The following is a 24,293-nucleotide window of genomic DNA, read 5'->3' on the forward strand; positions in this document are numbered from 1 at the left end:
ATTCGTTTCCAAGAAGTGTATGCACACATTCTTCCATACATTATATACTCCTGCAAGGCTTATCTTTGCAGACAAAGAAAATGTGCGTTTGTTGTAGCCTCTTGTGTGTGTTGAATGCACAAATTATGCTCAAATTAGGCTACAGTTCAGTTATTCTACAAGATAGACCCTAATCTGAGCGTTATTTTAACAGCCATACTTTGTTAATTACTGGTGAACAAAGTGGCTACCTTTTCTTTACAGGGGAAGCATATTTGTTATTTCACTATATTAAAATGAAACTCAAAATACCATTAGTAGCTCAAAGCAAAGTCTGTGAACCCATCTCTTTAAGATATGAGTCAAGGTAACTGCAGAGCATCTGAAATCTATGCCTTTTTGTTTTTTGCTGAGGTGAGGTGAATTTCTTCTTCAAAACTATATTTAGCAAATGGATATTAGTAGAGAATAATAATGTCTATTCCATTTTGCTCAACTGGCTATTTGATTCAGAAATACTATAATGAAAAGAAATTGGGATTCATAAAAATCTTGAACCAGCACAATGGTCCTGCAGTGCTTTCTTGCCATGATGGAGCACATCTGACCTCTGGCTGTGAGCCAGAAAGCACCACTGAAACAAATACTGAACTTGAAGAGATCCACTGCTGTCAGCCTACGTGTTGGAGTCTGAGTGTCTGGAAAAAATGAGACTGTAGTGTCTTGGAGGAATGAGCCAGGGACTGTCAAAGCAGAGAGTTCAGTACTGACCTGCTCTAGAGATGTAATTTATTAAAAAGGTTTATTTATAGTGTTATTAAAGCCCTCACATTCACATCTTGCTTCACAGAAGTTGAATTTATTGTTGTCTGCTTTCAATAGCAATTAATATTTCTTAATTCTGTTCTGATGAACACTTGCTTTTGTATGATATGCACATTTTCAGCAATTCAGATAATACTGCATGGACTAAAAGGTAGAAATGTTGACAAACCTTCCTAGTGTTGTTTTGATAGTGCAGTTTGAATTGTTGGTAATTCAGAATTTTCACGTGTCAACTGCATATTTCTGTGAGAAAATGAATATGCAGCAGTCTATTCATATTAATTGAAGTACTTGCTTGTTCATTAATTGCATAGCTACTTCTCTTTAGTCTTTTGTTACTCGGCTTAGCTTTGATCATTTCCAATACTTTCATGTGAAATCAGTGCATTTTTCTGGATGCGTAGCTGGCAAATATATTGGAACATATTTTTTTCCCAGGATACAGTAGCCATATGATATTATGATATTTTATCTTCCCAAGCATAAGAGTAAAGCAAACTAACCCATTGCTTTAAGGGCACTGTAAGTGGAATTTTCAGAACTGTGTTGGCCGCATAAAAAGCAGTTAATTACGTGACCTACATGCTGCAGCGCAGGCACGAGTCTGCTCAGTGGCCTGTGATAAAAGACCTTATTAGATGCTGTAATGATTTACTCGTATGTTTGTCTGCAGACAGATATAACCTTTAAAAAGGAAAAGCATGAAGGGAAACAAAAGAAAATTGGCTCAAATTAAAGTCCCGTAGAAGTGGAGGAGAAATTAATAGCATAGATTTAAATCCCCAAGGAACATACGTTCAAACATAGTTTTTCATAGTGGATAGCAGCAGCTGTGTGATCTAAAACCAATTAATCTGTGTTTTAGGCATGTCCCTTAGTTTGTTGTTCTCAAGCTGACGTTCTAATGCAATTTTTCCTTGTCATGGGAGGATCTTGTCTACCAGTGCCCTTATGATCTGTCCAATTTTCCATACTACTCAGTCTTGGATAATTGATCTCTTGTCCTCTGCCTAGCAGAGGATTGTATTTGCTTTAGTTTTGCTGATATTTTTTTTCTAACAGTACCTGTTTAGCACTACATGAGGCAACAGATAGAACGTGCTGTTTGCCTGTGTGCAGAGATGCATCAAGGGTCCACGTACCTGGAAAAGATCTCCCTGGGGTTCCCATTGGAAGAGCTCTTGTGGAGCAGAATCGTACCTGGTGGTGGAGGGCTCTGTGACACCAAAGGGCAGGAGCATGAAACACAATTCACTGAACTCATTCAAACCTCAGCATGGGGGGATGTTTCAGGGCTGATCTGCACTGCCAAAGAGGTTTACAGTGTTTTTACAGAGTTTAGATTACAGCATTTATGAGTTTGGTTCTTTGACTACAGACCATTAACACTAATCAGAATGTTAATTAGATTTGCAGCTATGCAGACATATGCTCCCTGGAACTGGAAAACTGAGTGAGGAAACTGTTTTCCTTTGCTCACCTGTCTCTTCATGGGGCAGAGTACGTTCAGGTGACTTTCTTTGTCTGTCTTTTTCTTCCAAATGCCCTATGCACTGCCTGACAGGAAATGTGAAGTGTCCAGCTGAGATGAGAGTACAAGACTGTTGCCATACTGTGATTTAAACATTTGCATTTAGCTGCCTCAGACACGCTGTGCTCATGGTAATGTCTTTGATCTCTCCCCATCCCAAACCAAGTATAAAGCAATGTCCATGTGATCCCAATACAGTGTACCAGTCCTATGTCTGTCTTCCTGCTGTGTTCTTCAGCTTTCTTTGCTTTGCTTCAGACCTAGTTTTCTGTGCAGCTCTTGGAAAGAGTCTGGAGACAATGGATTAACACAGACAGGAAAATCATGTTCTATTCATTTAGATACATTTTCCAAGTTGTACTTTTTAGAGATAATGCAGAGTGTCCTGACCTGGCAGTGAAAATGGTATGATTTTATTTTCTAAGTTAATTGTGAAAATGTGTAACATGATGTAAAGGCTATTCGTTTACTCCCTGTGAGAGGAAAAGAGGGAATCTACTGTAGGCCAGAAGTTAGCATCCGGATTAACTTGAAATTATGATTTGCCAATAATTAGCTGTGAGCATTGAGCAGGGGTACTTAACTAGCTGAAGTTACCAGGGATGGTTGCTTTAATGAGCTCATCAACTCTTCAGCGTAGATGGCTGTGACTGCACACATTATTTCCAGGAGAAAAGAGGGCACATTAGCTGAGCTCACTCAGCTCAAAGGCAGCACTTTCTCTCTTGGCTACTAAGCATGGTTGATGGGAGCCGGGAAGCCATGTTACAGTGCTAAGAAAACAATGTTGCTGTCACTGCTAACTCAGCTGACCCTAATTTAAGAACTAGGCCATACCTGAGGGGACAGACTGGGTGGACTGTTGGTGCTGGGTTTTGTTTTCTTTAAAACAAGAGTACCTCTGAGCCAGGTAATTAAGAAAACAAACGAAATCCCAGCAAATCTATCAAACAAAAGAGTAAAACTCAAAGTGGATCTTTTGTAAGATTTTTAAAGGTATTGGCAATACACAGAGATTGGGATGCAGCATGCTTACAGCCACTTTTTCTGCTGTCCCCTTTGTATAGGTGTGTGTATATATATACTTGTATTGTCTATTAAGCTGATGATAAATGAGTTGTGGTATGTAACATACATTACTCATATTATTTAGTTCAGAAATCTGCATGAAAGTCTACATCTGAGTCATACCAACATGTGTGCAGTTGGAGTCAACCAAGATGAAGAGTTTTCTTTTTCAGGTTTGTTTGGAGCAAAGAAATGCTTGTTTGGGTATGCTGAATGCCACGGGCATTGAGCTACTTTGTAGGCAGTGTTGAATCTTTCTTGGTTTTACTAAGAGGTCTCCTTTTTTGTTTATAGAGGGTGTTTGGGAAATTGGCTTTTTTGATAAAATTGTAAGACAAATTTGCTTAATGGTAAGAGCTTCTTATAAAGCACATAAATAAAGACTTGTCAGGTTTCAGAAGCCAGCTGGTTTCCTCATGTCTACCTGGCATGGAAACACTGGGAGGGACTGGAGACAGGAGGATTCAAACCCTTCCCGTGAAGGGGGGGGGGTACATGGAATGGACAACAAGAGAGTCCCATTCAGCTCGCTCTGCTGTCATGACAGTGAACTACAAAGGGAAAGAAATACAGCAGCTACCAGCACTGGAGAATTTAACATGAGAATTAAAGTGCCCAAGGGGGGAAAAAAAGCAGCAAACAGTTAACCATCTTTACTCACAAGAAGTGTCCTTGCTGTTAACTTGAACTGATTAAATATTGTCTGTTCAGTACAGCTCTATTTATCTCTGTAGTTTGAAATCAGCTTACAAATCACAAGTATTGATGAGATATGGAGAATAAGAAGGAAATAATGTGTTTATTATATACATTTAGCTTTTTACTTCCAAGCTGATTTAGAAAATAATTCTCTGCTAATATTCTGTGATTCGATGCAGTAGTGAAATACATGTTAAAAAAACACACACACAACCACCTTCTGGCACAGTAAAAAAACTGTATTTAAAAAGCTTGCAAATATAAATATTTAATACCCCAATGGGCTTCATAGCACTTCCAGCAAGATTCATGAGCATCTGATGTGCCAAAAATAATTCTGCAGTCTTACGATTGGGTGACCTTAATAACTGCTGAGAAGTGACTGACTGAGTACCTTGTGTAGCCCTGAAGTGAAGAGAACCCTTCAGTCGTGACCCCCCCTCCATTATCTCCTCTTCTACTTTCTCCCTCATCTCTTTTCTACTCGAAAAGTCAGTGCTTTTGTGGTTTTCCAGCAGCCTGGGTCAGGCAGCAGGCTGCATAGGAGGAGAATTTGCGTATTGGTTCCTTAGTTCCCTTGTTTCTCGGGGCGGGTGGAGGGCAGGGGTGGAAAGCTAATAAAAATGTGGAGGCGTGGGAGTTTGGATTTTTGTTGTCTGGTGCCTTAGTTGAGATGCATTGCTGTATATGTGGTCAGAGTAGTTCCAGAGGTGCAGGAGGCAGGCTGCATGCTGACCTCTCAGCACTTACTAGGAGAAAACAAATGAACATTCAGCATCTGCTTTAGCACCACACGCTTATTTCTTTACTGCATCTCAGAGCAGCGCTGGGCACTAAGTGCTGGCCTCTGCCATCACAGGGTCAGCATTGTGCCCAGACCTAACAGGGAGTCAGATTTCCTGAAACAGATGTGAGTCAGTTTGCCAGAACAGCACAGGATTTAAGGATAGTGTTACATTTCGAAAGAAATGTGTCAAAGCAGAGTACCAAGGATTCAGTACTAATTAGTGTCAATTCTTGATCTACTTTGGAAAGGGGAGGCAGAGAGTGAAAAAAACACAATGGCAGATTTTCAGTGATTAATTCCAAATTGTCTCAGTTCTGCTTTTATAACACGTGCCCCAAAGTCCCGCTTCTCCACAGGCAGCATCATGGTTTGAATGTAAGGAGTGCAGCTTCATGTCAGTATGGGACACCACCTACTCACTGACTCAATTAAAAAGCTTCTTTTTTGTTACTCAGGCAAAATCAGAGTGAAAAGATGGGGTAGGATTTGGTCTGTTGCCATATAAATACCTAGAAGGTAGCAGGAATTGGATATTGGCTCATGAATCTTTTAGGGACCATCACAGAAGTGAGGCATATCTGTCAGGAAGGTACAACATCTGTTGTGCATCTTTTGCTGGCAGCTCATGGCAGCTTGAGAACGAGGGTACTCACTGTGTTCTCTGGATCAAATCTTGGTCTCAAACACAAGCTCCCACTGATTTAGCATTAAGCCTGTCTTTTACCCATGGTAAAACCTTGAGAGCAAGTGTGGTTTGGTTTTGTGCTTGCTTTTCAAAACTTTTTTTTTTTTTTTTTTACTCTCTACCCTAGGAAATGTAGAGTAAAGATATTGAATTTCTCCCATTCTGATTTGCTTGCAAAGAGCACCATATGTGCAAAGTGATATCGCCTTGGATTGTTCTGCCAACTCAGTACTCTGGTTGGCTAAACATCCTTCTGCTTAAAAAACTATGTAATTAGACAGTTTTGTTTTAAAGGTCATTTTTAATTTCCTCTAGAAGAAAAGCCTATTTTCTTGTTATGATATTTTATTGCTTTGTTAGGGTTTTGAATTTGTTATTGTTAACTACCTTAAACTTACTGTAAAAGTGATTGCTGTAATCTACAAAAAAATAATATTCTGCTTAAAAGGTAGACAGTGAGATAAACTACGAGTGTGATTTTCACAACGTATATAGTCTACTAGCTCAAGATGCTAGCTAAAATTTCCTTTCTACTCTATCTGTAGCTAGGCTTTTTCAATTATTCCTCTGTGTGTGTGTGTGTCACAGCAGTCAATGTGTATGATCCATATTGAGACATTTTTTGGTTTCTTTTTTAGTGCTTTGCTGTGCGCTCTCTGGGCTGGGTAGAAATGGCAGAAGAAGATCTTGCTCCTGGAAAAAGTAGTGTTGCTGTGAACAATTGCATCAGACAACTCTCTTACTGTAAAAATGACATCAGAGACACCGTTGGCATTTGGGGAGAGGTAAGAACATGTGAACTTCAGTTCTTGGAGTATGCCTCTTGTCTTCTAAAACAGCTTGAAAGAACATCTCTAAAGGCAAATATTCCCATATTCTGTGTTTAGGTTTCCCTATCTGTTGGAAAAGTTCAAGGACAGTGCTGAAATTTTTGTTCCAAACTGCTCAGGGCAACGGGTATCCCCAGACACCTCCCTATAATGTTTACATCTTCACTAGTACACACCCGTGTGGAAGCAGAGTTGTGGACACATAAGCAAAACTGTTGAACCCAGTGGAATCCTCCTGGCCAGGGGTTTTAGAGCAATGCTCTGGAAAACATTTTCACATGCTTCCCAGTGACAAAAGGGCTTTAAGGAAACTCAGTCTGCTGTGACTGTGCTTCTAGCATGTCTGATAAGATTGAGAATGATGGATAGATGGCTTTTTAAAATGATTACTTGTCAGTCTTTCAGAAGGAGATGAATTTCATTAATCTCTCTGTTGTTTCCCCTCCAGTAACTATTGATAGTGTTGACCAATGTTCCTCAGCTTTGACAGATGTCAAATTCCCACAAACTGAGGAAAAAGCTCAGTTCTCTTACCACACTCTTTGCAAGTTTGAAATCCCATCCATTTTTCAGGTGACAGATCTTTAATCAACTTGAAATATATCAGTTTGAAGTCATGTTTTACTTTGTTGTAAGAGTTAGTATTCACATTTTTCCAAATTCTTCTCTGTCAGTCTCATTGGTCTTTATTCAAAACTCCTGCCAGTTTTCAAGTCAAATTGGTGAAAAGTTGTGTCCTCTTGAAAGGAATTTTCAATTAATTAATTTTCATTGTAAAAGCAAATATTAGCAGAATGAAACAGTGGAGACGCTGTGCTTGAATTGGTGGCCCCTGAAGTAAATTGTCAACTTGATTTTTAAAAGAAATCATTACAACATTTTTTCTGCTGACAAGGTAATATTTCAAGAGCGATTGGAAGAGGCGCAGTTTAGAGAGAAATGTGAAAAGCATGTGGTTATCAATGACACATCAGATAGATTTCTGCTGTATGTGTTCTATCACACAGCTTGGGCTGATGACCGCACATAGGGGTTTTAAGATTGCCTCAAGATTTATTTTAGCTTAAATGTAATGAAAGTGACATTGAGACTAGAATCATCCCATGTTCTCATGATTAAAAAATCAAGAAATAGAAAAGCAAATCACCCTGTATAAAATTCTGCCCCTACAGAAGCTTTGTCACTGGTTTTAACGTGAGATTTCATACCTTCCTGTCACCTTTGAAAGAAAGTCTCTAAGTTTCTAACTTCCATAGTTCTCTATAATCTAAGAAAAAAATGCAATTCATCTGTTTGTGTTCCCTTTGCCATGCGTTACATCCTTCTACCTCATGAAGTCATATAAACAAGACTTAATTTTGCTGTTGGCCCATATACCACCATACACAGCACCTCCCTGAAAACTGTTGGAACTGAGACTTCCCTATATTCACTTTTCCTTCTTGTGAGATCCTTCCCGTGACAGCCATCATCAGTATGGAGCTTCAGGTCTCTGCAGCTCTTCAGCCATTTGAGACAGTCAGGTTCGAGCTCCCCATGTGTCTGAATCATTTCTTCATGCTCTGTGTGGTATTTCCATCTTCAAAATAGCTTTAGTATATAAGGCAACAAAACTTAGCAAAATAGATTGCTTGTGGTTGCAGCTCATCTATCCCTTGAGCACTGCAAGGATAATTGACTTATGTTACTTATCTGTCCATTCTCCGATCTTTTCCAGCTAATTTGGATTTCATTTTATTACCATAATCCTAGTGTTATTTTGCATGATGAACAGATTTTACCTTCTTGTAATAATTTCCTTCTGGAATAGATACATAAGTAGAAAATGGGTCCAAAAAGCAATCTTGTAACACTTGATAACATTCTCTGCATAAACCATTTACTGTTTTTGACTTCCAACCATGTTTCTTGTTCTTTTTCTTTGTGGTTCATCTGTTTTCTTATTTGGTTTCCTCCATCATTCCCATTCACCTATGCTATCCTGGCTTATTTTGTTTCCCATGTTTTTGTCCCATTTACACACATGATTATTACAAATAAACAACATCTTTGTGTAGGCACCTGGCCATGTACCAGCCCACATCCTCTCCCACACCCTTCTCAGTATATGTGTTACTCTGTAATTCAAAGCTCCCTTTGAATGCTCATTAGGGAATCTGGGGCTGGGAGTTGTGATCAGCCCCACACAATGCAGAAAGCAAAAGCTGGCCACCTATGATTCAGCACCTGTGGTTCACCACCTTCCCCCATCACTGGGTAGTGTCTACCTCTAGCTGAACTGGCCTTGAGACCTTGGGGTCAGGGTGATGTCAATGTATGTCACATAAAAACACAAAAATTAGACATCATTAAAACTTGAGCCACAGTAAGCAGCCAGAGAGGTTTCTGTGTCGCAGAGGTGAAGCAAAAGGTCATTTCTGAAATATTTGTCAGTGGGAAGTCAGAGCCTTTCCATTCTTTCTGTTCATTTATAGATTCTGGCACAATAGAAGAGAAACAAATTACTCCATATTTAGCTCATAGTTACCACCTTTTTATCAGCAGGAGCTTGTCTTAAGTCTCAACAATGAGTCCAGGATCATTTCCACGAGCACAGTCTGCAGTCTCTGAGAGTTATTAGATGTGGCAGAAGAAGCAGAAGACTTTTTGCAGATGCTAGCAGTAGGAGGAAGATTAGCATTTGTGAATTAGCATCAAAAGGAAAATTGCTTCTAAATTTGTTTCCTCTTTGGGAATTCTCCTTGTTCTTTTGCACCAGAAGAGTTAGGGAGAAACCCTAGCTCCAGGATTCTGCAGTCTCTGGCAGAATTCTTGTTCATTCCTTACTGATAGATTTTAACCTTTAAGTAATACTGTAAAGAGTATCATATATTTAAAGGCACCATACGAATTGCTGTCCCCATGGCCCATTGACTAAAGTTTATGGAAACAAAGCACACAGTATGTGAGAATGGGAGCTCTGCTCTAGGTGTTTATGGTGTTTGATGCAACATGGTTCTTCTTTGAAAGAATGTACTGAAGATGGGATAAACAAATAATTTGTTGAATAACTCACTAGCTTGCATTTAAACGAGTCAAACAGTTGCATTAAGAAGTTAGCATTTTGTGATTGGGATGTTTTAAAAATACAGTGGTAGCAGAATAACATCTTAGTTTCTTTTCACATTGGAACTGAGCAAACAAGTGCTTTTGGAACAAACTCAGACTTGGCATCAATTTCAAGAGAATACAAGGCTTAACAGTGTAGGCATAACTCCTTAATCCCAATCAGTTTGAGAGGAGGACATGCTCTGTAACTATACATTTTCTGGATTTGCAGGGCAAAGACATGTACCTGATACTGGAAAATGACATGCTGAACCTGATTGACCCCATGGATCGTACAGTTCTTCATTCACAGCCCATAGTGAGCATCAGAGTTTGGGGAGTGGGTCGTGACAATGGCCGGTGAGTCTGCACTCTCTTTGTTCCTACTGACTTTGTGCTTTTTGTGTGTTGCTGATACCAAGTACAGATATGCTAGGAGTAAGTTGAGTTTCAACCCTATTTGTTTTATTGAGTAATTGTGACCCAGAGGCAACGAGGGGATGGGTAAATTGTTTTTCTTGCTCATGCCTTTTTTTTTTCTTTTTTAATTTCTACTTTTCACATGTGTCACTGATACCCTGTTTTGTTAAACTCGTGTTGAGAAGGCATTTCAGATTAATTCAGCTGTATGCATAAAATTACATGTGCAACTTTACTTCATTCATGTAATACTTTTTAACATTAAACCATGTTGTCAAATATGTCCCAATTTTTCACATGGCTCCTTATTTTTCCCATGACTTCTATGTGTTTGTTTCCACTTTCTTGATGTATTTGATTTGATTAAAGGAAAAGTTTGATTCCCTTGTCATAAGGAACAATCCCAAATGCATGCTTCAAGGCCTTCCTGAACTGGAACCTGTGTTCCACTAGCTCTTGCTCATGACTGGTCATTTAGGAACAACCTTGCTTTCAATGTAACACTGGCTGTAGGAGCAGGATTGTGAAGGTGGCTTAGAGCAGGATAGCAAATTGTTTCCCTGTTCTAGTCAGTGTTTTGATCTGTCAAAAATATTTCCATTCACATAAAGCAATTCCAGAACTTTCAAACTGTACCCATTCCAAGTAGTAAGGACTGAGTCACAGTAAAGAACTGCTGTTTTTTGTGTTTCTGTTTAATTATTGGGATGCTCAGTGTGAAAGTGTCATTTTTTGGTCTCTGACTTTTGACAAAAATTATCGCTTTAAACCTGATTTTTTATTTTTCCAGCAAAAGATTTTGCAAAACAAAGTTTCTGACTATTTTCAGTTAAACTTCCAAAAGGAAAGATATTGTTTTTGTGACCCAATTTCTTCTTTCTAAACTTCTCGCTTCTACAAATGACTGGTGTGGATGTGTTCATTATTTATTTATTTATTTTACTGTTTTTCACTTCCACTGGTGCAAATTTTTGAGAGATCTAGAAGAGAAAATCCAGTTTGAAATGGTGGGAAGTAGAGAGCTTTTTACTTCTTATGAATAAACCATTACAGTATTTCGTTTGCTTTAGAAAATGAGCGCACATTTCCCTTCAAGTCAGATTTTGCAGCAGCTTGCTTTGGTCAGGAAATAAGAGCATTTTAAGGAACATCTGAATGTGATGCAGCTTAGGAAGCTAGCTTTGCTTTTTATTAATAATTTTGAAGCATTTTCAGTTCTCTTAAAATACTTAGACTTCTTTAGAAAATAATTTGAAAATCATTTTGTTATGGTTATAAGATATTGTGTCACGTTTATCTGGGTTGAATACTTCTAAAGGAAGAACTAGTCATAGAAACATTGATGTTGAAAGGGGGCGTCTAAGAGAAGTGTGCCTTTTGCCTCTAAATGTGAATGTAAGCCCCATCAGTAGGACAGCAGCTGGTGGGGAACATTGTGTGTGCAGGTCAGACCTACAGATTTACCATGTTATCCTCCAACGCTGATGAGAAGCTATGCATAAGTAGTATCTCTGATCCCTGCCTTGTTTTGTAATGTATTTGTGGACCAAAAATAAATTTCAGTTCTGTTAAGATTTCTGCAAAAACTCATCTATCTAATAAGAAAAAAAGTCCTTGTTGTAAGAAATAGGTGTATGAAGTATACATCCAAGATAAAAACAAACAAACAAACAAACAAAAACCATAGCAAACCTGTTCTATTTCTTAGTCATAACATGTAAAAGTTTCCTCCACTGTTTTCACAACATTAACAGAGAACTAGTGGTAGAATAGATAAGCTAATATTTTCTCATGTTTTCACCATCAGAAGAGGGATTGGCCAAATTGTATTGAAGCTGAACAAGTATTATGGTTTTTTTTTTCTTGTTTGGTTGCTTGCAAATAGCAAGAAAATATTGCTTCTTTTTTGTGGATTACTTCTCTGGGAAGCTGAAAATATCTTACTTTCTGTCGTGAAACTCTTCTGGAAGATGTTGCACATGTATATTGTTTATTACATTCTGTATTCCAAGAGACCACATAATAAAATTTAATTAATTTGTTCTGAAAAGTAGTTTTAAATTTTTAAAATACTGTAGAAATATACGTTTTCCTCTATACTGACCTTTCTAATACCCATAATGATCCACCAGCCCTCATTTTGAACTGCATTTTACTTGTAGTAAAATAGGGATAGATTTTGCTTTGGAAGATGAAAAGGTTTTCTAATGACACCTGACCAGATGATTTTCTAAGCAATGCCATAATGAAAGATTGATGAAATAAGGCGACTGCTGATGAAAGTTTAATCTGAGGATATGTCTGCTAACTCACCTCAGGCAGAAACATCTACTGTAAGGCTGTAATACTTTCCTCTGTGAGGTACACTATTATCTTGACCTCTAGAGTTACTTTTCTTTTTTCTTTTTTTTTTTACAACAGTTGTGTGATAAGCAAAAGCTTCATTGTTTTGTTGACCTAAGCTGTGTAGTGATTTTGTGTTTTGAAAGGTAGCATTCCTTGTTTCCAATTAATCACTTAGTGAAGTATATTTGACCTTATGAGAGACCAGAGTGCCTTGGTAAAATTGTGAACAAAAGCAGGTTTCTACAAGAGGAGCTGGTTGTTATGTATGAAAGTGTATGTAGACTCTAAGCTCCAGTGTTTCATATGCAAAATGGGCGTTAAAAGAAAATAAATATACTTTATCTGAACATCCTTTTGGTAGACTCTATTTCTTAGGTGGGATGATGTTTTTTTTTAAGAGTAAAAGCCATTGTACTTTAACTTTACAGCCTTCCTCTTCTGTTCTGTTTTTAAAAAGAGCCATGACATTTCATTTAATATTACTTGGAAATAAGAGTAAAATTCTAGTATTTGCGTTGATAGTTTGATTTCAAGATCAGTGACGTAACTGTCGCATGAAGAATTTGTGAACTGCAGGTGTGTCAATGAATAATTGGCAATGCTGCATTTTCTTCTTAACAAGCAGCCCTTGGCATGGATTTTTCTGGAAAAGCATCTTGGAGAATATTTGTCTCCTAAAGCTGTTGAAAGATGGTTCTTTTCAGTTCTGAGCTGCAGGTGTGTACATTCATCACGCCTCAGGTTGAGTTTTGTGTCCCCTTCTCAACTGCTGGCGCATGCCTTCTGCATCTGAGCTGCTCACTAACAAGGAAGGGAGAAAAGGTAATGGCCCATCAATTCTGTACAGGAATTTCGTTTAGCATATTTCCCTGAATCCTCCTTTATCTTCATTGCTTTTCCACCAATCCAAAGCCCAACTCAACTTCTAAAATGTCTTTGGGACTTTAATTGCCTGGTGGGAGAGCATAGTGCTTTCTCTGGTGGTGTCTTCATACAGAAGCATTTCACTCCAGCTGTAAAATTGAGCCACTTGCTGACAGGATTGCTATCAGCATGCTCAGGAGACAGCTGTCACAGACACGAATGTGAATTGTGAGGGCATCTGGCATATTGGACAAAATATATGGCACATTTCTCTGTTCGTGCACCAGCACTGTCATAGCACAGGCCAAATCTGCTTTTCTGGTGTGGTATGTGTACTTCTCCAGAGGCAGAGAAGGGAGGGCAGTTGCTCTTGATTCATAAGTGATGATTTGTGATCTTAGGAACAATGGCTAGAGAGTGCAAAAGTGTTGTGCTCCCTATTCTGCCCTTAAAACACTGATTTTGGCAGCTGGTGGTATTGAGGAGTTCTTCAGCTGTGTGGAAATCCATTGCCCCACTTCTCTGAACCCCGCAGGGATTCCCGGCCTCACACAGGACCACCCAGAATTCAAACTCTTATGTCTTAGAGCGTTGTCCAAATGCTTCTTGAACTCTGGCAGCTCAGGACTGTGACCACTGCCCTGGGGAGCTTGTTCCATGCCCTCTGGTGAAGAATATTTCCCTAATGCTAACCTGACCCTCCCCTGACACAGCTCCATGCCGTTCTCTCAGGTCCTGTTGCTATCAGCAGAGCACAGTGCTGCCTTTCTGCTCCCCTTGTGAGGAGCTCTAGGCTGCCATGAATGTGAGCTAAGAAAGCTGTTGGAGATATGTGAGTGGGAAAACAGGGCAAGCTTGTGAAAAAGTGAGGAGGAAATGGCCTAAAGCGATGGCTCAGAGTCCTCAAAATATGAGAATTAAAAATAATACCTTGACTTTTCAACTGCTGAACAAAAATGGCCTGATATCAGAGGTGTTTAATAGATACACTGTCAATTGATGTCAGTGGAATTTGTGTGCATTAAATACGTTTGAAAATCAAGTGGCTAAATACAGATCTGGGAGTCTTTCTCTAAACATGCAGATTTGAAATTTCTTGCTTAAACAGCATTTTAGTTTTAATAGTGAGTGTATGTCAAGCTAAGAGGGATGGAGGTGGATTTGGTCAAGAACTGGATTGTTTGAGGACAGAAGGCAGATGAATGGGAAATCTGCAGGCTGCTCTGCAGCAAGGAAGGGTAGCTGTCTAATGGGGTTATAATCCATATTTTCTCGATGAGGCTGCACGTTTTCACAAACTACCCGAGCCCCACTACACATCACATTGTATAGGTGTGAGATTTTAGGAAGGATACCTGGCCTTAATTGAGGGAATTTAAAGCTTAGTACAGACAGTAAAGGTCAGGTTATGGTGCTTGGAGTATCCTGGTATATGTGTAATTTATCATGTTCCTTTTCAGATAATATTTTCAGAAAATATCAGAAAAAGACAATATTAGGCTTCAGCGATGTATTCAGTGATGTGGCTTATAAGAGCATTGTTCAGGGAGGTGCTGAAGGTTTGCTTTCCTTTAGAGGTGATGATTGAAACCTTAAATGTACTCTGAGGTCAAGTCTTTCTTCAGTTCCCTGAGAGAAGCTTATCGAGTTGTGTGAGATAACAAGTAATAAACTTTCTCTTCCACATTAAAGGGACATGGTCAAGAAAAGCTGAAAATAAATTAAAGCTGAGATGGTGTATGCACCTGCTTTTCTGAAAAGATAACACCCTTCAAAGCATATGTAATTCCAGCTGAACTCCTCAAACTCAAGAGACACCGTGAATCAATACTACCTATTCCCCTCGGTCTGTGTAACCTTGGAATAAAGGACAAAAAAGTACAGTGAGGAATCGTGCAATAGGGCATAGGTGAGGGATTACACAGGAAGAAAAGGACTGTACTGGCTTTTCTGACCCATGCTCTTTGCTGAGTTTTGTAAGTAATCTTTTCCTTTTTCCTTTTCCCTAAGCCAGTTGTATCTGAAAATCCTTTTCTGTATATTTTGATAACATTTTCTTCTCACTAAACAATAGTTTAGGTGATTATCTGTACAAAGCTTCAGTTAATGTTCATAAGGCCTGACATTACTATTTGCAAGTGCAGTGCTTTGTAGGAATGGGTGATAATACAACACAACTGTGAAGGGGATGTAGTTAAGCAGGTGCAAAAAGCTGTGTGTGTGCATTCTTACTTCGATTAATGAAAGAGGTTTATTTTAATTTCAGGATTTAACCTAACAGATAGAGTAGATTGAAGGTTAGTTAAAATGCTGCCATACTAACTTGAAATAAGCACCTGTACTTTTGCACTGATATAGTTCATATTAATAGTGACTTAAGCTGTGTGTGGGCAGCATCCCTATATCCATTCTGTGTAATTCACTAATGTGATGAGAAATGATTTTGTATGACAGTAGGGACTTTAAGGATGAGGTGCTTATGACTGGTGAATTCTCCCTTTGATAACAGCTGAGTAAAAAAGGATATGCTTAGGGAGAATCTTGGCCACAGAGCTATAGATATTTGGAAAAACTTTGAAAAACTTAAATGCAGAAACAGCAGCTCAGAAGCACAGCAGCAGTGGATTAGCAAAAGCACAGTGAAGTGTCACACAGCAAGGGAATTAGGTCAGGCCCTAAAGAGGAGAATTGTGAGGACTGCTATGGGAGAGGGCAGGAATGGAGAGAGGGGAGTGGAGAGCTCAGGATAGTGCTGTGGCGCTGCCTTGGGAGGAAGTGAGAAAAATGGCAGGAGGCTGCTGTTCTCATTAGGAAAAACAGCCTCCTAAGAAGTGTTGCTTGCTCTTATTAGTGGCCGAGCGTGACCAGTAGTGCTTAGTCAACTTAAACAGCACCCTGATTAAGTATTTTATTATAGAGTGTCTTTAATGTTCTATATATTATAGAAGTAGTGGGAAATACTGCGTGTAATTTGGGAACTGTACGTTGTGTTTCTTCCGGGAGTCACACTTGATGACAGTGGGAGCCATTGAACTGTTAATCTTTCTCACAGTGAATTCAAATAATATATCTAACTGGGACTACAAATAGCTACAGTGATGCAGCCAGGTTATCGCAATTAGTAAAAATGATGGCGTGCTGACTTCATCCCTGGTTTACTGTGTTTCTCCAAATTTCTGCTAGAAAATCTCCACACACTTGCTGTGATTCCAGCTATTAAACTGAAAGGGATACAACCAGGGTAATCTGCATGGTAGCCGTTTAAGTTTGTAGGTCCCTTGATAGTAGCTGGGCTGCCTGTGAAGCTACTGTCTGCCGTTTTGATGTGGGAATCTGATACTTTCTTCTGTTATTCTTTTCACAGTATGTTAATCAAGCAGACGTTATGCCCAGGCTGGATTCCTGTATTTATCTGCTTTAACTCCATGGCAAAACACTGATGCAAGTGATGCAGACTACAGCAGCTGCTTTCTTGCTCCATAGCTGTGAGCAGAAAGCGTCCTGCTTCCAGGCTCTCTGCCTTTCTTGTTTTAATCACCCAGCTAGAAGCTCGGGTCTTAAGTGATTTAAAAATATTTTTTTACGTTGCCTTGTCCTGCGTATGGGTGCATGTGTTGCTTCCTCTCAGCAGAAACTATGCTAACACAAAGTAGCATCCTCTTTCAGAAGCCAGCTAAAGTCAGTTAAAGTACCTGCCCTTCACCTGCAGTGGCACTGAATTTACACTGTTATTTGCACTTGTCTGGGATAATATGTGAAGACCAGGACCGTATATAGGAGCCACCTACAGAATAAATTTTCCTGGTGGAATTTGGTTTTATGAAAGTCTGAAAACACTTCCAATTTGATCATGCTTTTCTTCCAAAAGCAAGACAAAAAAAAAAGCCAACAAGAACCTACAGCATTCTTTCTGTTCTCAAGACTGTGTAAAGCCTGAGGTCCTGGTAGGAAATAAAGAAGACGTAGTGCACCAGAGACTTACATTTTGCTAGTCTATTTTATATTGAAGCTGTTTCAATACTTTTGAGCATATAAAAACCTTTTGAGGAGAAAAGGCACACAAAACTTAAGTCACTAAGAAACAAGCAGTGTTTTAAGAAAAATCATGTTACTGCCATACTTATAAGCCTCATACTGGCTGTAACGTTCAATACAACTCTTCGTTACCTTGATTATAGCATGTTTGCATGAGCAGTAACAGACGTTCTGTCTGTGGCTTACTTGAAAAGGTCAGTGTTTTGTAAGACCTATTTACTTCATCTGTTTTGTATTGTAGGCAAAAACTTGACTTCCTAAAATGATTACTGTACTGGACAAGTCATTTCTGAAACAGTAATTCAGATGAGAAAATTTCCTGTGCAGTGGAAAGGGTTTAATTTGATTATCTCTGCATTACATTACACTATTTAATGAAACGTGGGACTTTCATGACTTGCTAATACAGCAAATTAAAGAGCCAAAATGCGGATAGAAAATCATCCACCTCTAGTTTTAATTTCTGTACAAATAGTTTGTATACTGTACTGTAGAGTCATAATGGGATGTTTCTGTATGTACTTTCATGGTGTGAATATTTATATCTACCTACATAAACACAGTTTTAAAACTTGCATCAGTTTTATACTCCTGATACCAAGGGAATCTGTGAAATACCTACATATTTTTAGCCCTTCAGTGGTATTCTGAAATTTGGTGCATGCTACAATAAATTAAGGTCAAGATCTTGTCCTTTCTCTCTCTGAGCATTGTTGCAAACTTAACAGCACTAGTATATTAATTTGGGACTTGCCTCTAAAATACAAAGGATGTGCTTTCTGTCAGCTCACCACTTCAATTATTTAAATGGTCTGTTTGCCTCAGGACTCCTTTCTATGCTTGCTACTAGCTGACTGTGATTCAAATATTTATATGCAGAATGTCCCTATGTAAATCATAGCAGATACTGTCTTACATGTATTTAGAAAGCATTTTCACTTCAGGTTTACAATGCTGAGAATGATATGCTGGCTTATTTCCTAATACTAACTCCACCAGAGAAAAATGCCTTTGTTTGGCAGTGGTGTTCAGCTCATTGCCCTCTGGCAATGGAGACAGGTAGCCTGCTAAAGTCTCTTTAATACATGCAGATTGATTAGCAGAAACTTGCACGCTAATTTGAGTAAACTAAAAGATTTTTTTCAATAGATAATTCAAGTGTATTAAATATTTAAGGGTTTTTGTTTTACTTGTTCATTTTTGTGTTTTGATAGTGTTACATGAATGTGTTTTTGAAATAAGAAGATTGTGCTTGATAGCACTGAAAGATGCGTGCATTGTATCACGTACTGTTTCACATACTTTCTATTCTTCTTAATTCAGTGTAATGCCATAAAAATAAATTCAGTGCATAATTGGAAGGATGTATTAGATACAGAAATCAGTCATCTCTAAAATTTCTGCTTGAAGTTCCCCTATCCCCACCCTGATAAATTTCAGAGCTGACTAGAAATACACTCTTGTACCCTCTGAGTCTGACCAAACTCCTGTTGTAATTAATGGAAAGTTTTTTGTTACAGAATCAGAATCACAGAATTGTAGGGATTGGAAGGGACCTTTAGAGGTCATCTAGTCCAGCCTGCAACTGCAGTGTGAGTTGTGTTAGTCTAGAGCATACAGATACAAGCTTGGGAAACCTGGGCATTGCTTATATAATTGCTTAGTATAGTCAATGTAATGCCTCTGGGAGCAGCAGGATAGCTTAAGCACCATTTCTTAGCAGAGCTAGAGTGGCTCTTGTAGAAGAAAATAACAGGTGGAACACTGAGGAGCATATGATGAATCTTAGAAGAATACAAACGAGTTTGAGGTCAGGCAGGGTGGCTGGCTTCAGTATGTGATTTGGTATCCTGCTGATCTTATGTTTAACAAAGATGAGATGTGTGAATTTTTCTGCTTTAGCCAAGCACCTCTGAAAATTGAGCTTGCTGTTGTTCTGCAGTGCCCACACTGATATGTCAGTGTTTGGGCAGTACTGTTTTTGTCAAGAAGATACATAAAGAGGAACAGCTGATTACTTAGGGAATAAGTAGCTCCAGTGGATTGCCTGTCTTGAGTCCTTATGGCATGTTCTCACATTCAAACAATCTTTTAATAATGAAGGTGCTTCTTTTGGCAAGCTAATAGTAGGTCTAATTCAGTTTACTAAGGATACATTGAATTTGTAGTTGGGTATCATCAGTCTTTGTTGATTGAGGAGTTTATTTTCTGCACATTCCTTTTGGTGCTGTCTGAAGAATCTAATTACATTTGCATGTCTCAAAAAATGTAGATATGAATTTAATATAACTAACCAAAGCCACAAGAAAACAGATGCACTAAGAATGTTTCTGGCATTGTCTGTATTTTATTGAAAAGTTGCCTTTAATCTCTGCTATTGCACAGTTACCAATAGGAACATAATGAGATGAATTAGACAAAGCAAACCAAACAATTGCTCATGCCCTCTATTCATTTCTGAAGTGCATTCATAGCTTCAAGGGTCTCAGTGTAAAAAACAAAGCAAGCCCCTGTGGGATATTGGCAATCAAGGCCTTTGTAAATGGTTTTCATTTTGTCACGTTTGAACCTTTAGGATTCAAGTTAGCATTTCAAACTTCCCTCATCCATCTCTGCATATGGGAGGTGTATTTTTTCAGTGTGTATGGAGATTCTCATATCCCTGTCTGAATCCAGGATTTAAGTCTTTTGAAATGTATCCTCACCCATCCTCCATATTCTCCCTCATCTTTTTGAAAACAAAATGAAATGTCAGATAAATTAGAAGATTTGGAAGTGCTGTTGCTGCTTGATAATTTATGATTATGTATGATTTGTGAGGGAAATTAGTTAGGAGGATGTGTGAGAATAGTACTACAGTTCTGCTATAATTTGGATGTGCAGCTTTGTGTTATGGCAACATTCTATAAATCCATGCTTCTGAAGATCTGCCATCAGTTCCAGGGCTGGTCCAACAAGGATCTCAGCTGCTGGTAATGTTTCTCTTCCTTTAGTTCAGCCATAGCTCTGCTGGTATTACAGGGCTATGTGTGATGGGATACATAATGTTTTGCTCTGAGGTAAACCAGGCTCTGGCCATGCAGTAGGAATACCTGATCAGTTGGAGAGAGTGTGGTCCCATTCTTGTGCCTGGAGCACATGCCACGTTCCTTTTTCATCAACTTGGTCACCCTGCTGTTCACTGCCATTGTAACTGGGGACCTGATCATTATTGCCAAGTGTGGAGATCTGCTCACTTTCTTCATGGTGTTAAATGCCTGTTCCATAATTGTTAGCTTGGCTGAACCTTATCTCTGGTGAGGAACACAGCAGCTGGGTTATACATCTCCAGGCTGCTGCTTGCTCTCCTGGTTATATATATTTATGTATAACAAGGAGAGCAAGCATGTAAGCAGCTAGGAGAGGCTGAAACAACTCATGTTGTGTTTCCATACTAGGCCTGCCCCAAAACATCCCTGCTGCCTTGAATTCAACACGTCTGGCAGTGCAAGAGTTGAATTTGTTGGGTGCCCATCAGCTGAAAGCTCTCTTGGGGAGCTTCTACCTTGCCAGGGCTGATAATGGGACCCATTGCCTGCTGCAAGCTTGCTTTACCAGCTATGTGTAGGTGCAGTGCACCGTCAACAGCCTTCCTGTTTCCCTCTAAGAGATTCAGGTGTAAGCTCCCTTCCTTGGCTGGCAGTGGGGAATGAGGCTTGGTGCACAGTTTGTGCTAAAGTTTTTCCACCTGATTTTTGGTAGCTGTTGTTGATGGGAAAAGCCTGTCAGCCAAACACAGTGCTGCTACTTTCGTGACTTGTGTCAAAACTTGTGTAACCAATTAGTATTATTAAAAACCCAGTTTGTGAATAAAACTTTCATTTGAACTTTGCCTTTCATTTTCAAAATGCATATATGTGACCAAGTGAACTCTAAGGAATCACCTTAGAGACCCACCCCTCAAAGACTATATAAAAGAATTTAATTCAGAGTCAGTCACTTCACAATTTGTGTGAGATTGAGGATTGACAAAGTTACGTTTTGCCAGATCTATGAGCATGAGGCACAGCTAATGTAGTTCCAGCCTGTGATGTTTCTAAGCACAAACTGGAAGGCACTGGGCCCAAGTTGCTTTTGCTTATTTAGGAACTGCCTGTTCACCAAGCCTTGGGAGAGTTTCCTATTGCTAGTGGCAGAGGTAAATCCACTGCACTTTCTATGGACAGCAACTAGAAGGAGCAAACTTAAAGGAAAAGAGTGTGAGGTGAGGGCAAAGGAAGTGCATTTCAGGGCTCAGTAATTAAGGCAGCATGTTATGTGTAGCCATACCTTTACTGAAAGGCGCACTGATTGTAAGTATCATGTACCAAAACATCGAAACCAACACAGGATTAAAAATTAGTCCCAGATTCATTTACTGTATAGCCAGCTTAAAACTTCAAGCCTGGGATGTAGTGTTAGTTATCCTTGTTTTTACGTATTTCCAAAGTTCTACTGGATCTCTTCTTTCTTGAACTCAAGGGAAGGTTCAGGAAACAGTGGTTCTCTCCCATACACTGTTGTAGCATATTAAAATACTGAAATTTGGCTTCCCTCTTTAGAAGCTTTTAAGTTGGTGTCTAGCATTGTCTCATGAGTATTGTCATTTGGCCAGCTGGAAAACTACCATATCCTGTAGTATTCTGGTTACTGAAAAGAAAAGAGGGGAACAGCATAGAGAGGGTAGTTGTCAACAGCCATCAGATTAATTATCTTCATTTGCAAGGTTAAAAAGCTATGTGTAATGCATAATGGGACCTATAGTATATGTATAGTACCATAAGGTACATATACCTTACAGCATTTAACCACTTTCAGGTGCTGTTTTGCTTGCCCATGAAAATGCCGCTTTCCTTCCCCACAAATGCGGTTCTGTATTTAAGTTGTCTTTCAAGAACTTACTTATTTAATTCAGTGCCAAAATTACTACATGGCCTTGAATTCTTGTGAGCGCTGGGCATCCAGGAAAGGAGTTGGATCTGTTTCTTCTTAGACAGCATCAACAGATTTGTTTATTAAATTCCAGCCTGTTAGTCCCATGGAAATCAATGGAAAGCTTTCAGGACAGCACAGGTTGCCACTCGAGCATAATTCATCCTGCCAAATCTTGTGCATGGCACACAGGAAGGAAGGAAGGAGTCTCACTGGACTCTCAGGGTATATTTAGGCTGTGAATAAACATCCTGCTCCAAGTGCATCTGCATGGCTGGAAGCAGTGTCTGCCAGCAAACTGTCCTTGATTACTTGTCACCCTCTCCTGTCTGCTAGTGCAAATACCCATGGTTATGTTCCCTGCCCTGCTTTTCAGCTCAGCCACTGCAAAGAGGACAGGTGGTGTACATTAACCATATTGGCTCCTTGTCCACGAGGAGGATAGGGCGTGATTCCAGGAGCAGCTCTGTGGGCATATGTGAATTCTCCTGAATGGAGAAGAGTGCTGAGCAGGCATGTGACCCACCCCTGTGTCCAGGAGACAAGCTGCTCAAGAGCTGCAGTGGTGTGGCCACGAATGCTCACTGGGATGAGACTCACACAGTTCATCCCCTGGCTGCTGCCACAGCCAGCTAGCAGGAGCCACAATGTTGGCATTGCCACAAGATGCTGGTGCCATTTATTCCTTCAGCTCTCAGAGGTGTGCGTGGGGGCACCAACTTTTTTTCTGTCAAGTTTGCAAAAAGAGAATAAAAGCTGGAGGATATTGCTTTTATTGTCGCTGTTAGAACAAAGCAACCCCTCTAAATTAAAGTTGTTGTTTCTGCATATGTCAGTTTGTGAACTGAATTATTTGGGGTGGATTTATTTTGTAGATCAATGGATAAATCCCCCTTCTAGCGTAAGCGGGTGTGATTTCATTGATGCAAACACTGTTATGCTCCTGCCCAAATTCTTCGTTTTGGCAGTAAATCCTGTCTGCCTTTTAAAGAGGCTTCCCTTGTTGCAGTCAGCTGGAGTCACATTGCAAACACATTGCTCTGCTTGGAGAAAGCTGGGAGGAGGGGGAGTCCTGCGTGCTTTAGCATCCTCCAAAGATTGCTTCTATTGGATTCTAGTGGATTGCTTTGGGAAGTTAGCAGGCTGGAAATACGTTGAGTACCAGTGAAGCCACGTTGCAGGGGGAGGAGAGGGCCTCCTTGGCAGGTCAGAGTGTGCAAATGGTGAATGCAGCGGGAAGGGAGGAGAAGACACACCCACCTCGGTGGAGCCATGCCCTTCGGGAAGCACCCGCTGGCTCCCAGCTGGGGCGGGAGCACAGGCGTGCACAGCCAGTTAGGAGCGGGGAGCTGGTGCGATGCGCTCCGGTTCAGAGCAGAATGAATGAGCCGCTGTTCTCGTGGTGAAGCGCGAGTGCGTGGCTGAATCGAGCACACTGCATCATCTGGCTCCTAGAGACACGCTGACGGCACCGGGCAGCGCCTTGAGTTGGGGATGTGTGCGTAACCTGCTTGGCTTGCGTTGCTGTTGGCTACAAGAACGAGGTAAGAAACTTAAAAAGTGACGTGAAAAACCCTCAGCCTGCTCTCTTCTCCCCCCCCCGTGGGCAACAGTCTCGTGGTAGGATTAGCCTTTGTCTCTTGCTATATTTTCAAACCTGTGGTCCATTAGTCTAAAGCCTCTGTGTGGGAGCCTGTGAGGCAAATCACAGCTCCTAGTGTGACAAAAGGCAAGTCAGATCTCTTTTTTTCCAAGAGCTGACACTTAAAACCTTTGGAGAATGCTGTGGCTGGGCTGTGTGCTGAGCGGTGAGTGTTTGATGCTGCTCTCCTTCCTTTATCCCCTCACATGCTGCTCATTTCAGCAAGAAGCCAACTAAAAGATCTTGTTGCTTAAGGGTCTTGGTGGGGGCTGCTATGTATTCAGCTCAGAATTACATGTTCTCCAGCTAGTTGCAGTTTATTAACTGCATATTGACCAGCCTGATTCTGTAGAGAGTGATCATCAACTGTTTTTACTGATAATGTTGTAATAATAACCAAGTAGATGCTGTTGTTAGGAATAGCAGAAACCTCGTTTACTGAAAATGAATAAATGTCCTGTGTTTTTCTTCAAACAGTTCCTATCTATTGATTTTTGTGTAATTCCAAGTTAACTTCTAGCCAGCCAGTCTAGGCTTCTTTTAAA

The 24,293-nt window shown here is 39.9% G+C and overlaps 1 protein-coding gene across 11 annotated transcripts in view; it reads left to right on the forward strand.

The window, feature by feature from the left end:
- Positions 1 to 24,293, forward strand: part of APBB2 (amyloid beta precursor protein binding family B member 2) — a 149,645-nt gene that overhangs the window by 102,640 nt on the left and 22,712 nt on the right. For 10 of the 11 annotated variants that reach the window (XM_065737114.1, XM_065737120.1, XM_065737116.1 and 7 more), the window contains 2 exons: positions 6,213 to 6,359; positions 9,724 to 9,851. In XM_065737114.1, coding sequence (XP_065593186.1) covers positions 6,213 to 6,359; positions 9,724 to 9,851 — 275 coding nt within the window. Of the gene's footprint in view, positions 1 to 6,212; positions 6,360 to 9,723; positions 9,852 to 23,080; positions 23,651 to 24,293 lie in introns of those variants that run through there. The other variant, XM_065737124.1, reaches the window with a different exon arrangement.

Source organism: Cyrtonyx montezumae, unplaced genomic scaffold (assembly GCF_038088225.1).
Source record: "Cyrtonyx montezumae isolate F1298 unplaced genomic scaffold, pur_monq_1.0 scaffold_2, whole genome shotgun sequence".
NCBI lineage: Eukaryota > Metazoa > Chordata > Aves > Galliformes > Odontophoridae > Cyrtonyx > Cyrtonyx montezumae.